The 14,428-nt window shown below is 38.2% G+C and overlaps 1 protein-coding gene across 2 annotated transcripts in view; it reads right to left on the bottom strand.

Moving 5' to 3' along the window:
* The window catches only part of CACNA2D1 (calcium voltage-gated channel auxiliary subunit alpha2delta 1), a 501,786-nt gene that overhangs the window by 123,059 nt on the left and 364,299 nt on the right, over window positions 1–14,428 (bottom strand). For both annotated transcript variants that reach the window (XM_059396947.1, XM_059396946.1), the window contains exon 7: window positions 12,946–13,077. In XM_059396947.1, coding sequence (XP_059252930.1) covers window positions 12,946–13,077 — 132 coding nt within the window. The remainder of the gene's footprint in view (window positions 1–12,945; window positions 13,078–14,428) is intronic.

Below are 14,428 nucleotides of genomic sequence, written 5' to 3'. Positions count from 1 at the left end.
AAAATAACTTAATGAACAATCTTAAGTCTCCTGTTTATTAGCACAAAGTTTATTTCTTACTCATATGAAGTCTAAGTGATATATCACTAGCCCCAGGGGCATAGATACTGCTACAAGATGGTATTCAATCACCTAGAGCTGGTGGCACTTTTGTCTTTTTCAGCGTCGGGTTTCTAGAGTCCCTCAGGAAGCGTGGAGAGGGCACACCAATTCCTAACAATCACAGGTTTGAACAGAGACCTCTTGCTTCCACTCATACTACTGGTGCTAGATAGATACAAAGGAGGTCTGACAAGTATAGTACCTGGTGGGGTGTCATTTGCAAAGGCAAAAATTCACAATGTAATGAGAAGACACAACTTTGGCAGGCAGCTAATAACCTTGGCCATAGGTACAGATGGACAACTAAAATATAAGTAATGTCCACTACTCTAACATGAGTTTTCTGTTGTCAGTGACGTTTTGAGTAAACCACCTCTAAAATGAGAGACGATGATGGGCTAAGTTCAGAACTCAGTAAATATAAAAAAGATGTTGGATTTAAGAATGATTTCTAGATTCAGGTCCCTAGGTGGCTCTGTCAGTTAGGCGTCTGACCCTTGATTCCGGCTCAGGTCATGACCTCATGGTCAAGGGACAGAGCCCTGCCTTGTGTTCTGTGCTTAGTGGAGATTCTACTGAAGATTTTCTGTCCCTTTGCTCCTCCCCACCGTGTTCTCTCTCTCTCTCTCTCTCTCTTTTAAAAGCTTGACTTCTAGACTCAATCTTAGGACTGAGATTGCTAGCACAAGAAACTCACTACAAGCCAACTCTGTATTGTTTTTGATGCTGTTTGTGTTACCAATGCAACACAAGACTAGACTGCAGAAATCTTCTTCCTGCTTTTGAACCCAAAAGCAGTATCTGGGCTCAAAAACTTCTGCAGAAACACCAGGATAGGAAAGCTGTTTTGCCCCAAGCACATCCCTCTTCGGACCTGCCAGAGAGGTCTACAGACAGAAGGCTTACTCCCAAAGGAAACCAATGGGCTGCCTAATCAAAAAATCTTTATCCAAGAGCAGGCTGTATTTGTGTTTCTTACTCAAAGAATTGTGATAGGTATCATAAACATGTGACTGCTATGTACTTCCTACTCTTTTTTCAAATGACAATTTTTATTATGGTCATCCAGAAGACAGTATCATTGCATAGAAGACACCTGAGCAATAATGGAAATGGGCGGAGGGAGAGCAACTGGCATTCAGTTGTATTATAAACAGTCAAATTAGGAAAAGTTGCATCAACATGATAGAGAGTATTGCATATTCCCTGGAGATCCTGGATTATTATCCGGATGTACTAACTTGGTGGGATTTTGGATCATCTTGTATGGAAAGATGGTGAGTGTGTTCTACATGTGGGGGGAAAAAAACTTAGGCACAGGTATTCGGATGACCAAAGAAATAGTCTGTGGGCTTTAAAATACTCTTCTCCATCCTCCTAGTAATAATACCTCCCAAGTTTTAGGTGATTACGTACTAGAAACTGTATTTCTCAGTTTCTCTTGCCACAGTGGGGCCATGTGATGAAATTCCCATCAACAGCATTTGAAAAGCAACACATGTGCAAGTCTTTGGTCATGCTGTTTACCTTTCACTAATTTTCCCCTTCCTTTTCACCTTAACAATAAATATGATAAGTGTCGATCCAGTTTTAATCCTACAGATGGGGACAACAACCCAAAGAATGGTACACAGATGGGACCACACTTGCTCTACAACGAATCTACCATTAAGGTAAGAGTAAAATATATGTAGTCTCAGTTATGTTAGCCATTGTTTAATTTAACTGAACCAATAATCTGATAGGGGTCAGAACTCAACCCCATTACACTGAGCTAAACATAAAGGAAGTGAACACTTCCCAGAGTGTCTGAAATCTCCTTCACTATTTCTTTCTGACATTCCTCTATCTTCTTAGGACTGTGCTATTTTGGCCCTGAAGCAAAAGCTTATTGCTTAGATGCTGATATTACTAGAATCTAGTTCATTTTCATGTCTTATCTTTCATTGATCATTACTGAATTTAGAGGCACATTCCCAAGTCAAGTTTTCAAATGCTGAATGACTGAGGCTTGATGGCACAGAGCCACTGATGAGATGCGGAGGCAGAAGACTAGAAGGAAGCCATTCCACTGGAACCAATGCTCATAGGAAGAGTCTATCCTCTTGTGTCTTCTTCACATGTTCTTGTCTGATTGGTAACAGCCTAGTGTAGAACTTCAGAAATGAGCTTGGCACTAGTCTACCTAAATTTTTCATTGCTTGAATTACTGAGCCTTTTTCAGTAAAATGAGAGGAAGGATGCCTATTTCCCATTTCCAAGGGTTATAGATAAGAGTCAATGATTTTCACACAACACTTAGAACTAAGTTGGCACATAATAGGCAATCCATATGTGAATGTTAGAAAACAATATCATTGGGTCACTGAACCTACTTATTATAGAGAGAGGTTTTAAATAGAATAGAGGATGTGCTTAGATTTTCACTGCCTACAAGCACGCTCCCATTACTAGGGCTTGGAACGTTCTACCATTTCATCCTACTCCATTGCCAATGATGCAGGCTGCTGTCATAGAGTCAATAAAAATTTCCCGGCCATCTTAAAAAGGACTACATGAGGTCACTCCAGAAATCCCATGGAGAACACTGGCATAGATTAAGGGGAGTAGGATGGGAAAGGGGTATAGGCACAGTCCTAGATAATTGCAACACTGAGTTTCTTTACAGTTTCCATCTGTGCTTTGCCCTTGTTTCACTTTATTTAGAAATAATTCTCTTAAGTTCTACTTGGATACTTGTTTTCAGCTGAAGTAGCTGTTATGTTAATCTGTCCAGCTTAATTTAACACCTATTCTTCACTATACACAAGGCATTGTCATAGGTGAGATGGGAAGTGTACACACCTACACGCCCACACAGACACACACACATGCACACATGCACACACCCCAGCTATCGTTACCAGCAGTTGCTTACACTGCAATGCTTTTTATAAAGAATGTATACAGACTTTATTTGGAAGGAAGATAAAACCTGATGGCTATTATAATATAAATGAAAAACAATTTCTCTGAGGAAAAAGCAAAAAAAAAAAAAAAAGATTGCTTTAGGGGAAAGCTTTCACATGAAAGGTGGTGCTTGTATTCTATGTAAATGACAGGTAAGATACCTATGACCAAGGATGGAGCTCTGACATTAAAACATTAAGAGAAGACCTGAAAATAGGTTATAAAAAATAAAACAAACAAAAAGAGAGAAAGGGGCAATGTAGGAGTGCGTGATCAAGAATAAACCAGGTAGTAAGTAAAACCGGAGATGGACAATGGGTTAAGGTGTTCGGATGAGGCGAACTCTGCAGTCAGGGTGCCAGATGTCATTAAGTCAACAATTCCAAGATTGTATAATTTGACTTGAGAACTGATAACCTAAACTGGGTTTCTAACTTGTTAATCTACTCATCAGCTATCTCTTGGCATTGCATTTTAATCTAACATGTTCATAATTTTTTCTCTCACCTGTGAATTTCTCCAGAGCAAAATTCTTTCTAGTATTTGAATTCTTAGAATAGTTTGGTTTCTTTGGCAACAGGCCGTTAGCTTGTTCTTACCACTTTACCAATTTGCAACCCATACTTGACTATATTGATTCAATTAATGCAATTTGGGGGGGGATTTTAATTTAGTTACTGAGCCATGAGGTTTGATGTCCACATATCCCTGTCTTGGCTTGAGAGTGCCATTGATATCACTAGGGTAGTATGTCCAGAACACCTCTAACTTAGAGATAAATGAGCAGCACTAACTCACATACAGATAGACTATATCACAGCCAAGGATAAATCACTGTAGTTCGAAAAACAAAAGCATTATTACAAAATGATTTGCTGGTAATTCTACCAATGCCAGGAAAGCAATACGGAAAACATTTTCATTGAACATAAGGGGTTATCTGTCTGTCAGCAGGAGCAGCAGATGACAAATACATTGTGCAGTTAAGTGGAATATTCAGCAAAGTAAATAGTGCAGAAGGACATAAGCATTTAGATGGCCCCTAAGTAGTTATTAGCTGTGGCTCAGAAATAAGCTTGAAAACACAAGTTCTAGAAAGATGAAGATTTACTGAAGAATCATTTCAGGTATGTACTACCTAGAGAAAAATGGAACTCTGACAGAAGAAGTTTCCCATTTGGTAAGCAAACAAATCCAATGAGATAATATTGATATATTCATAAAAACAAAAAAAAATTGATTCTATGAAAACAAGTTACCTGTTTTGTATAAGTCAATACCTCTTAGACAATGTTGATAATAATATGTTTCTTATTTTATTTGATGTAACTAACAGAAGTGCTTAGAAAGGTGCCTGAATTTGTGACAAAGATGTTAATTTTTCCTCCATAAAATACAATGAACATAAAATGAATTACACAGCAAAGATGTTCCTATGTATATAAAAATGGGTGGCATGAGGTATAGAAATTTAACAATGTATAAAAGAAAAAAGAACAGAATGAGAGAGATCCTTCAGACGTTAAAAAGAAATAAGAAGCTTTTTAGCAAGACTTATTCTTATATTTCATATACAGTGTTATCTACCATTCAGTTTTACAAGCAATGTCCAGGTTCATGTTAGTATCTAACTACTCTTTCCTGTCAGCAATAAAATAAATCACTTAATTTAAGCATGACTGGATCCATAGTTGATTGCAAAATGGGTATCTATTACAACCCTTATGTGTGAAAAACAAGACAGTTTTAGATAAGAGAGGTAAGAGATGAGGCTATACAAAAGGCAACTAAAGCCTACTGAATCTCTGTGAATCAGGATCAATTGCGAATTTCAGGATAATATCATGTGTATGTGAGTGAGTGTGTGTGTGTGTGTGTGTGTGTGTGTGTGTGATTACTGTTCTAAACCAAACTTACCAATTTACTCCCCAAATAAAAATCCTTCTGGTATTTTTTTTTTTCAGCATACAGTGCCAACATTCTCATATCTACTCAAACTAAACATTACAGTCATCTTACACCTTGTGTCTGTCACCAAATTCATTTATCAGATATAATTCAGATATAACAATGCATTAATTTGATACACTTCTCTGGGCAGTGCTAAGTGAAAAAGTCAGACAGAGAACAATAAATATTATATGATCTCTCTTACATGTGGTATCTAAGGAAGCTGAACTCACAGAGAGTAGAATGACGGTGGCCTGGGGCGGGGGGAGAAATTATAGAGTGAGGTTTGCCAAAGGGTACAAACATCCAGTCAAAAGATGAGTAAGTTCTGGAGGTACAGCATGGTGAGTATAGTTAGTAATACATTACCTACTTGGAAGTCACTAAGAAACGGCATCTTAAATGGTCTCACCACAAAAGAGAAATGACAATCATGTGAGGTAATAGGGAGGTGTTACCCAGCACTGCACTGGTACTGACTCTGCAATATATAAGTGTATCAATATATATATATATTTTTGTAACATCTCTAATATCCTCATTTTTTTCTATCCAAAGAGTCTCCTTTTTAAATTCCTATTTGGGAGGTGCCTGGGGTAGGGGTTCAGTCGGTGAAGTATCAGCCTTTGGCTCAGATCATGATCTCCGGGTCCTGGTATCGAGCCGCATGCCAGGCTTCCTGCTCAGCGGGGAATCTGCTTCTTCCTCTCCCTCTGCCCCTCCCCATCACTCATTCTCTCTCTTTCTGTCTCTCAAATGAATAAATAGAATCTTTTTAAAAATTTAAAAAATTGATTCCTGTTTGGTCCCTGTTCACATCTTTAACATCCCACATCTGATTGCTACAATAGTGTACCTTCTGGTCAAGGTTCTCTTGGTGTTTCTCCTTCCCGTGAGAATATACACTGTTTTAGCTAGTCTATTCCACGGCTCAAAATGTTGGTGGTATTTTCCTACACATTAAATCCCAAACAATTCTGACATTAGAAGCCATGTAATCTGTCATTAAGCGAAGTTTTGATCTGATAGCACACTTCTGTAACAAACTCTTAGATTAACTGGGTTTACAAGCCTCTCATAGTACGTGCTCATCTCCGGCTCTCACTTGGTGCCTTTCTTCCTTCTAATTTTCCTTCAACTTGATTTTTCAATCCATAGTTCATAAACCAAGCCTGTAACTCTGGTCTCTAATCACTTTGCCTTTTTCAAAACTCCTATAGCAAATCTACTGTTACAGCCGGTCTAATTTATCTGACATTTAATCATTTAATGATCTGTATGGTAATCTAAATTTCAAGATATATAAAGGAGGACTCCATAATTAGATTAAAATATCAGGCGGATAGGAAAAATTTGGTCTTTTAAAACACTCATGTGGGGGCACCTAAGTGTCTCAGTGGGTTAAGCATCTGCCTTCAGCTCAAGCTCATGGTCTCAGGGTCCTGGGATCAAGCCCTGAGTTGGGCTGCTTGCTCGGCGGGGAGTCTGCTTCTCTCTCTGCCTCTATGCACTTGATCTTTCTCTCTCTCTAATAAGTAAAATCTCTTTAAAAGCTTTAAAAAATAAAAAAATAAAACACACATGTGCACAGAGTAACCATGTCAGAGGTGTTTTTGTCCCCGAGTATCTCTTCTCTCCTCTCTAGTAGAGCTTCTGCTTTGTCAGCTGCATGATGACCACCTTGAAGGTAACTGGGCCCATGAGGCCACTGAATTCTGGTCAACATCCCACAACAGTAAAGGTTTTATGTGACATCCAACAAGTACCCTCAACAGGAGGGAGAATACCGTAACAGTGGTGGGCCTAAGGCAGAGGCCACACTCGGATGACAGAAATCAAACAGGCCATGGACCCTTTCTTTGGGTATCATCCCTATCAGCCCCTGTCTACACAATGATGGATACGCTGACTTAAGGGAGAAACTAACTTCCATAGTGTTGAAATCAAGTCATTTTTGTAGTTGGTAGTATTCCTAACCAGTATACTGGATTTTAAGAATTACTAGCATAAAAACACGATAGTGTAATCATTTCCATCTCAAGTTTGTTTATACAGTGATCTGCAAATACAATACATTTATAGTTAAACCTGGCATCCATTCATGAATAGCAAAGTAAAAAAGAAAATGGCATTTTTAAAGAAAGATAGCTGATCACCGGAAACAGTACTTCTATACATACCATAAATATTAAGACACTATCCCATTTTCTTCAAATTGGCTAGAAATCGATAACAAATGCTGCCTTCATATATAACCAAGAAGGGGGGAAAAAAGTATTCTTCGGATTAAGCTGTCATCTGCTGACTGATATTTCAAGTACTTCGGAGCTCTTTTCCAAAAAGTACTAAACAACTCAAGACCAATTACCATCCATAAGGAAAAAATATGTCACTTCATACACTTTGCACACAGGTTCTTTGCATTTTATTCTAGCAAATCTTAGCAGATAGAACAACAAAGAATTGTCTCCCAGAGGTATATTTAACACTAATTCAACAAGTAATAGGTCACTTTATTGTTTTGAAATGAACAAATGAAGGAGGCAGAGAAAGAACAAGTGCCTAATAAGACATTAAGAAAATGTCATATGAAAATGAAGTAGAATTTTTTTTTTCTGCAAATACAACTAATTATCTGAAAAAAAGAGTAAGTACTGCTTCCATCGGCATTTCAGTGAGCCACTAATTCCTAATTACAATCCCAATTACAGCAGGAATTAAAACACTTGCAGGAGATATTAATAGGTAAATGAATAACTTGTACCTCTGTTTTAACGATAGCTAAAAATTCACAAAGTTGACAGCTCTTGAAAGCAGTTTAATAGCTTTAAAGTTCATTTATCCAAATCATTTAAGAGCTTTCAAAGAAAGGCACTCATAAATTAAAGTGATTTTCCAGTTAGCACATACTCAATGAAGATGGCTCTAGACATGGACTCTGGCTTTGGCTATGCCACAAAGCGATTCCTGGGACTTCTTGTCCCACAACAAAGACTGTGGACTTCACAAATACTGAAGCCTCAACATTTAAGTAGGTAATGTTATTGTCTGCGCTGGAAGTCATCTTCCATCATCCCAAATTAACTGGTGATGAAATAGGCTCACAGGTACAACATGACATAACATGACTTAGGCAAAGTAAGCAACTCTGCTGATAGAACTTTCCACATGCATCAAGACCTCTTCTTCACCCAATATGCTGTCCTTTCCATTATCACACAGCCAGGACCCTGAGATCATGACCTGAACCAAAAGCAGACCTTAACCAACTGAGCCACCCAGGCACCCACGTAGCAAAAAATTTTTAAAAGATAGTTGACAGAATTTTTTTTAAAAAGGTTTATTTATTTATTTGACAGAGATCACATGTAGGCAGAAAGGCAGGCTGAGGGAGAGGAAGAAGCAGGCTCCCTGCCGAGCAGAGAGTCCAATGCAGGGCTCGATCCCAGAACCCTGAGACCATGACCTGAGCTGAAGGCAGAGCCACCCAGGTGCCCCAACAGAATTTTTTTTAAATATAAAATCTCTACACTTAGACTAGTAGAATAAATAGTTTGATCCCCACAAGAATTCTGTGACATAATGTGGAAGCTGATCTTCCTGTATTACAAATGCAGAAACTCAGAGCGTGACAGATACAGTTGATAGATCTAGCTAAAAGAAATATAGGACACCCAGTTAAATCTGAATATTGATAAAGATCAGATATTTTTAGTATATTTCCCAAATATTGCATAACTATATTAAAAAATTCTTTGCTGGGGCGCCTGGGTGGCTCAGTGGGTTAAGCCCCTGCCTTCGGCTCAGGTCATGATCCCAGGGTCCTGGGATCGAGCCCCGCATCGGGATCTCTGCTCAGCGGGGAGCCTGCTTCTTCCTCTCTCTCTGCCTACTTGTGATCTCTGTCTGTCAAATAAACTAAACAAATAAAATCTTAAAAAAAAAAATTCTTTGCTATCTGTGTGAAATTCACACTTAACTGAGCAACTTTTATTTTACCTGGAAGCTCCACTGAGAAGTGTCTTAACCAAGGTCAGAGGCTAAAACCTTCATCTCTGGACCACCTCCACCATGTGGTGCTAACATTACTGCTTAGAAATGTGGAAGGGGTTATAAACAGATGGCTATTTCAGTTTCTTTGTCAACTGACTCTAATCTCAATTATGTTCTTCGATTTCTCACATGAAGACAAAAATGAATTTAGGCAAAATTATTCTAGGTGATACTCACTCTTGTAAAAATGTCTACTGTTTTCTATTTCCAAAGTACTTTACAGTTTATTATCTCATTGGTAACAACCTTCAGGGAATAAACTGAGATGTTAGTGGGTTTTCTTGTATTGTTTTGTTTTCCAGATTTGATCAAGGCTGAGCAAATTTAGAAAATCCAACCAGTTTCTCACAGCTACTAGGGAGATCTAAACCTGAGGTGTAAGTCTTGTTATATAAAAATCCAGTTATGTAAAAGTAACATATATTCTAATTCCATTCATAGTAAGATAATTAACAATATTAAACGCTATTTTTTTTAAAGATTTATTTATTTATTTATTTGACAGAAAGCGATCACAAGTAGACAGAGAGGCAGACAGAGAGAGAGGGAAGCAGGTTCCCCACCAAGCAGAGAGCCTGATGTGGGACTCAATCCCAGGACCCTGAGATCATGACCTGAGCCGAAGGCAGCGGCTTAACCCACTGAGCCACCCAGGCGCCCTTAAAGGCTATTTTTGACCTTTACTTTAACATACACTTATCAGGGATGAGCCACTCTACCTTATCCTGACCTGTATCAAAATGGTAAGATCAGAGGGAAAAAGTATGACTTCCTGAGTAATTTTTAAAAATGACTTCACTTTAAAAAGAATGATAATAAGTCTTTAAACTTGAAAAAAGTGTTGGATGTATTAAAAGCCTGTCAGCATCAACACAAATATGGTGGCTTAGTTCCAAATTTTAATATTATCTTAATGTCTTTGATAAAGAGACTCGGTTCTATTATATTGGTAATATTAAAAAAAAAAAAAAGTTCATTCAGGTTTTAAACAAAAACAAAACAAAAAAGGGGGGGGAGGAAATTCTGCCATTTGTGACAACATGTATGAACCCAGAGAATATCACACTAAGGGAAATAAGCCAAAGAAAGAAAGAAAAATACTACATGATCCCACTTCCATGAGGAGTCTGAAAGAGCAAAGTCACAGAAGTGGGGTAGAATGGTGGTTGTCTGAGGCTGGGACATGTGGGAAATGGGGAGGTACTAGTCAGAGGATACGAAGTTTTAATTATGCAGGAGGAATAAATCCTAGAGATCTTCTATTTAACATAATACCCATAGTTAAAAATAATATATTACACATCTAAATATTTGCTAACCCTCTTATCACAAAACATAGAATAATAAACAAGATGGTAGGAAGAAACTTCTAGAGATGATGGATAGGTTTACAATACTGACTGTAGCAATGGTATCAGGGGTGTATACTTATCTCCCAACTCATCAAGTTGTACCCATCATGTACGGCTTTTGTATGTCAAAAGGTAGTCAGAAACAAAATGAAATATAAAGCTTAGGAAAAGATCACCAAAGTTTCAATTACGTCAAGTGTATTTCACAGCAGTCAAGACAGCCATTTTAAATGACCTCCTCTAACAGGTAAATGAATTCAAGCCATCAGTCCCACAGGGAACCAACTTTCTGGCACACCTTTGTTGAAAAATTAAGTATCGCAAGAGGCTGAGGGTTGCTTCCACGGCTAATATTATGGAGGTATCATAAGGATTCAGCTAAATTAAACACTGAAAATTCTTTTCCAAGACAAAGTGGACAAATGTGAACAAATTTAAAAATATATGAAGAGGGTTAAGAAAAAAAAATCAAAGCTATTACCTTTGATTAGCATTTAAAATGAAAGAATATAGAAGATAAAAAGGCTAAAAGTTAACTGTTATTTGTAAAAAGAACCATCTTTAAAAAATGCTCGTAACTCAACCTATCTTTCCTTCCTCCTCTTGACCCCATGCTTTCTCTCTCCTTTCTTCTTTTTTTTTTTTTTTTTTAAAGATTTTATTTATTTATTTGACAGAGAGAAATCACAAGTAGATGGAGAGGCAGGCAGAGAGAGAGAGAGGGAAGCAGGCTCCCTGCTGAGCAGAGAGCCCGATGCGGGCCTCGATCCCAGGACCCTGAGATCACGACCTGAGCCGAAGGCAGCGGCTTAACCCACTGAGCCACCCAGGCGCCCTCTCTCCTTTCTTCTTAATGCAATCTTCCCTCTGTTTCCCTTCCTATTTCTCTTAGAATCTTTGTCTGTTGTTTTTCTTAGCATCATCAATTTCCCTTTGGCACTGGGCTCTTGGTTTTTCATTATTAACTAATTTTCTCTCTTCTTTTCCCACCTTTCCATCAATTTCTCATAAATGGAATTGGTAACAAGGCAATACATTTTAGAAGATTTTACAGCTATATAATGCTATAAGTTACTGACAGATTATTCTTATATCTGTGTATTACTGAACAGGTCACCAAGTGTCTAATTACTATGTCTCAAAATGACACTTAGAAATGTTTTGTAAGACCTGATAAAAATACCTAAATAACTTTAAAAAATTATAAACTTTATAAACTACATAAAAACCTAAATAACTTTAAGGTTTATATTTTTTTTTAAAGAATTTACCTATTTATTTGACAGAGAGAAAAAGAGAGAGAACACGCAGGCAGAACAGGTAGAGGGAGAAGCAGGGGCCCCATGAGCAGAGAGTTTGATGTAGGATTCGATTACATATTACATAGATACTAACATTATTTTATTAACTCATGATTTTTTTCAACAAAGAAAAATAAAGTAGGTCTTGACTAGCCCACTGGTTTCTACAAAAGACCTGTCACTGATCTTAGCATCTGGGGTTCACATCGACGCAGAATGTCTACCTAATCTGAGTGCTATTCAGTCTGAGGAAGGCCACATAATTGTCTATTTAATGTTATTGCCATACAAAGCTACAGATTAGCTAATGCCTACTTCACCCCATTTTCACTGGTGTGTCTTTTTATTGTGAATAACTCTACTTGTTAAAGAAAACTTCAGTCTCACAAAAAATTCTTCTATGTATCACAATTGTTTAAAGCCAAATTACCTAACATCCCGTAAAGATCAAGCAAAAATCATTTGTGCTTGTCAGCCTGCTCTAAAAGGTGAATTTAAAAATACCAGCAGACATTCCACTTAGTCTTTTCAACAGGTTCTGGGGATCTATACACATCATATACTTTTCTTTTTTTGTTCCTGATTTATTTCTCCTTACCCTCCTTTGTGAGAATAAAGGATATTACAAAAGGGTTCATTCATTTTAATGTGTAAAATACACTGATCTTCTCTGAATACATATCCTCACGAAGATGCCCTCAGAAGCAATCCAACCGGGTACTTACACAAGCTCTATTTTCTTTGAATTTTCATTTTATTTCTCATCATACTCATTTGAACAAATCCCCATTCACTAATTAAAGCAAAGCATCAACACTCTTCAGACAAAACAACACGGACTTGAAATGTGGAGAAATATTTCAGGGAGCTTCTAAAAATTCTATTCCATTCTTCACTGCGATTCAACATGTTGTCCATGCTGAGCAGATGGACCCTCGTCTCCGAACTGTTTTAAGATTCATGATAACCCCCTGTCCCAAGTACACAGACACCTGCTCACCGCACCGCTGCAGCCTGGCTGGACTCCAGATGCCAAGAGCTGCAGCTGTGCCTGAGGCCTCGCAGTTTAAAGTGATTTGGGTAGATACAGAACCATGTAAGAATACACTTTCCTTATCAAAGTGGCTTGATATCTTTTTCTCACAATATGGGAGAAGCTAACAGATATTAGAAAAAAAGAAATATTAAGTCTGGTACTTACATTTCATTGGATACCTACTGAGTCATTGAGCACTTACCTGGGTAATACCGGGCGAGGCCTGTGGCACTGCCAAACACCTGCCACAGCAATGAAGGATCTTCCTCTCGATTTTTTTTGAAAACTTCATCTAAGGCACTTGTCCAGTTGAGTTCATTTAACACAATCGTCGCTGATGAAAAAAAAAAAGAAAAAAGGAAAAATTCAAATTTATTATTACTATTTGAATCCATCATTTATTTGCCAAATAATGTTACAGCTTTTCATCAGCTTATCTCTGAAAATGCTCTAACGTGATGCTTGTCAACGGGTTTAGACAAGGAATTATTTCTCCAGACAAATTTTTATATGACGGAAGCCATGTTGACCATCTGGGCTGGGTAACTGTTGTGGGAGCTATTCTGTGCTTTGTGGATTGTTTAGCAGCGCCTATGGCCTCTACTCATTAGATGTCAGTTACCACCCCCACACACCCACCCCCACCAGCTGTGATAAGCACCATGTTTCCCTGACCTTGTCAGAATACAAACAAAACCGCCCCCTGTGGGGAACCACTGTGATACACAGAACAGGCAATAGCAGCTCTGTGGGTTGAGCAGGGGTGGAGGGACTCATAGCTCACCTTGAAGCAGCTCAGCTCTGAAGAAGAAACCTACTGAGAGCCTCAGGACAGAGTTTAATGGTCACACTTCCCTCAACTACTGATGATTCTCTGTAACACTCTAACATAATTAGGTCCTTACGGGAATGAAAATTTAAAAAAAGATGTTTGCCATTTAACATAGTCTGTGTTTACACAACAACAAATCAACAAATGTATACATCTTGACAAAGAAAATTTACTCAGAGGCTAGACAATACCAGTGCTAGAAATCCAAAGTAGCTGATGCTTTACTACTACTTTTTTTTTTTAAGATTTTATTTGACAAGAGAGATCACAAGTAGGCAGAGAGGCAGGCAAAGAGAGAAGCAGGCTCAACGCCGAGTAGAGAGACCAATGTGGGACTCGATCTCAGGACCCTGAGATCATGACCTGAGCCGAAGACAGAGGCTTTACCCACTGAGCCAACCAGGCGCCCCTTTACTACCTACTTTTGTGAGCAACAGTTCTTTTTTTCTGGTTAGTTCAATTAAATATTAGAGAATGAGGCTAATAAGGGCCTGGCCCCAGATTTTGATTCTTACTGACAACTACTGATTGAACTTGGATAGGGACTAAAAACATTTGCCATCCATTATAATGAAAGAGAAGCTACCATAAGGTGGGGTTTAGTGTAGCATTATGGGGCTCCGTGATCAGAGCATCTTATTTCTAACACAGCGAACATTTCCTTAGCTTAGAATATTATCTTCCCTTTACACAAAAGGATGACATACATCATCTCACATCTTTTCTCCCCCCTTTATATGGAATATATGTACCATGCCCCCAGCAGATCAGGAGACTGGACAGCTGTGCACTTGACAATCTATGGTCAAGCCTAAACAGAGGAAATGCGTGTGGGATAAGGACTGGAGAAATT

This window comes from Mustela nigripes, chromosome 4 (assembly GCF_022355385.1).
Source record: "Mustela nigripes isolate SB6536 chromosome 4, MUSNIG.SB6536, whole genome shotgun sequence".
Classification (NCBI taxonomy): domain Eukaryota; kingdom Metazoa; phylum Chordata; class Mammalia; order Carnivora; family Mustelidae; genus Mustela; species Mustela nigripes.
This window is presented reverse-complemented; position numbering and strand designations above follow the sequence as displayed.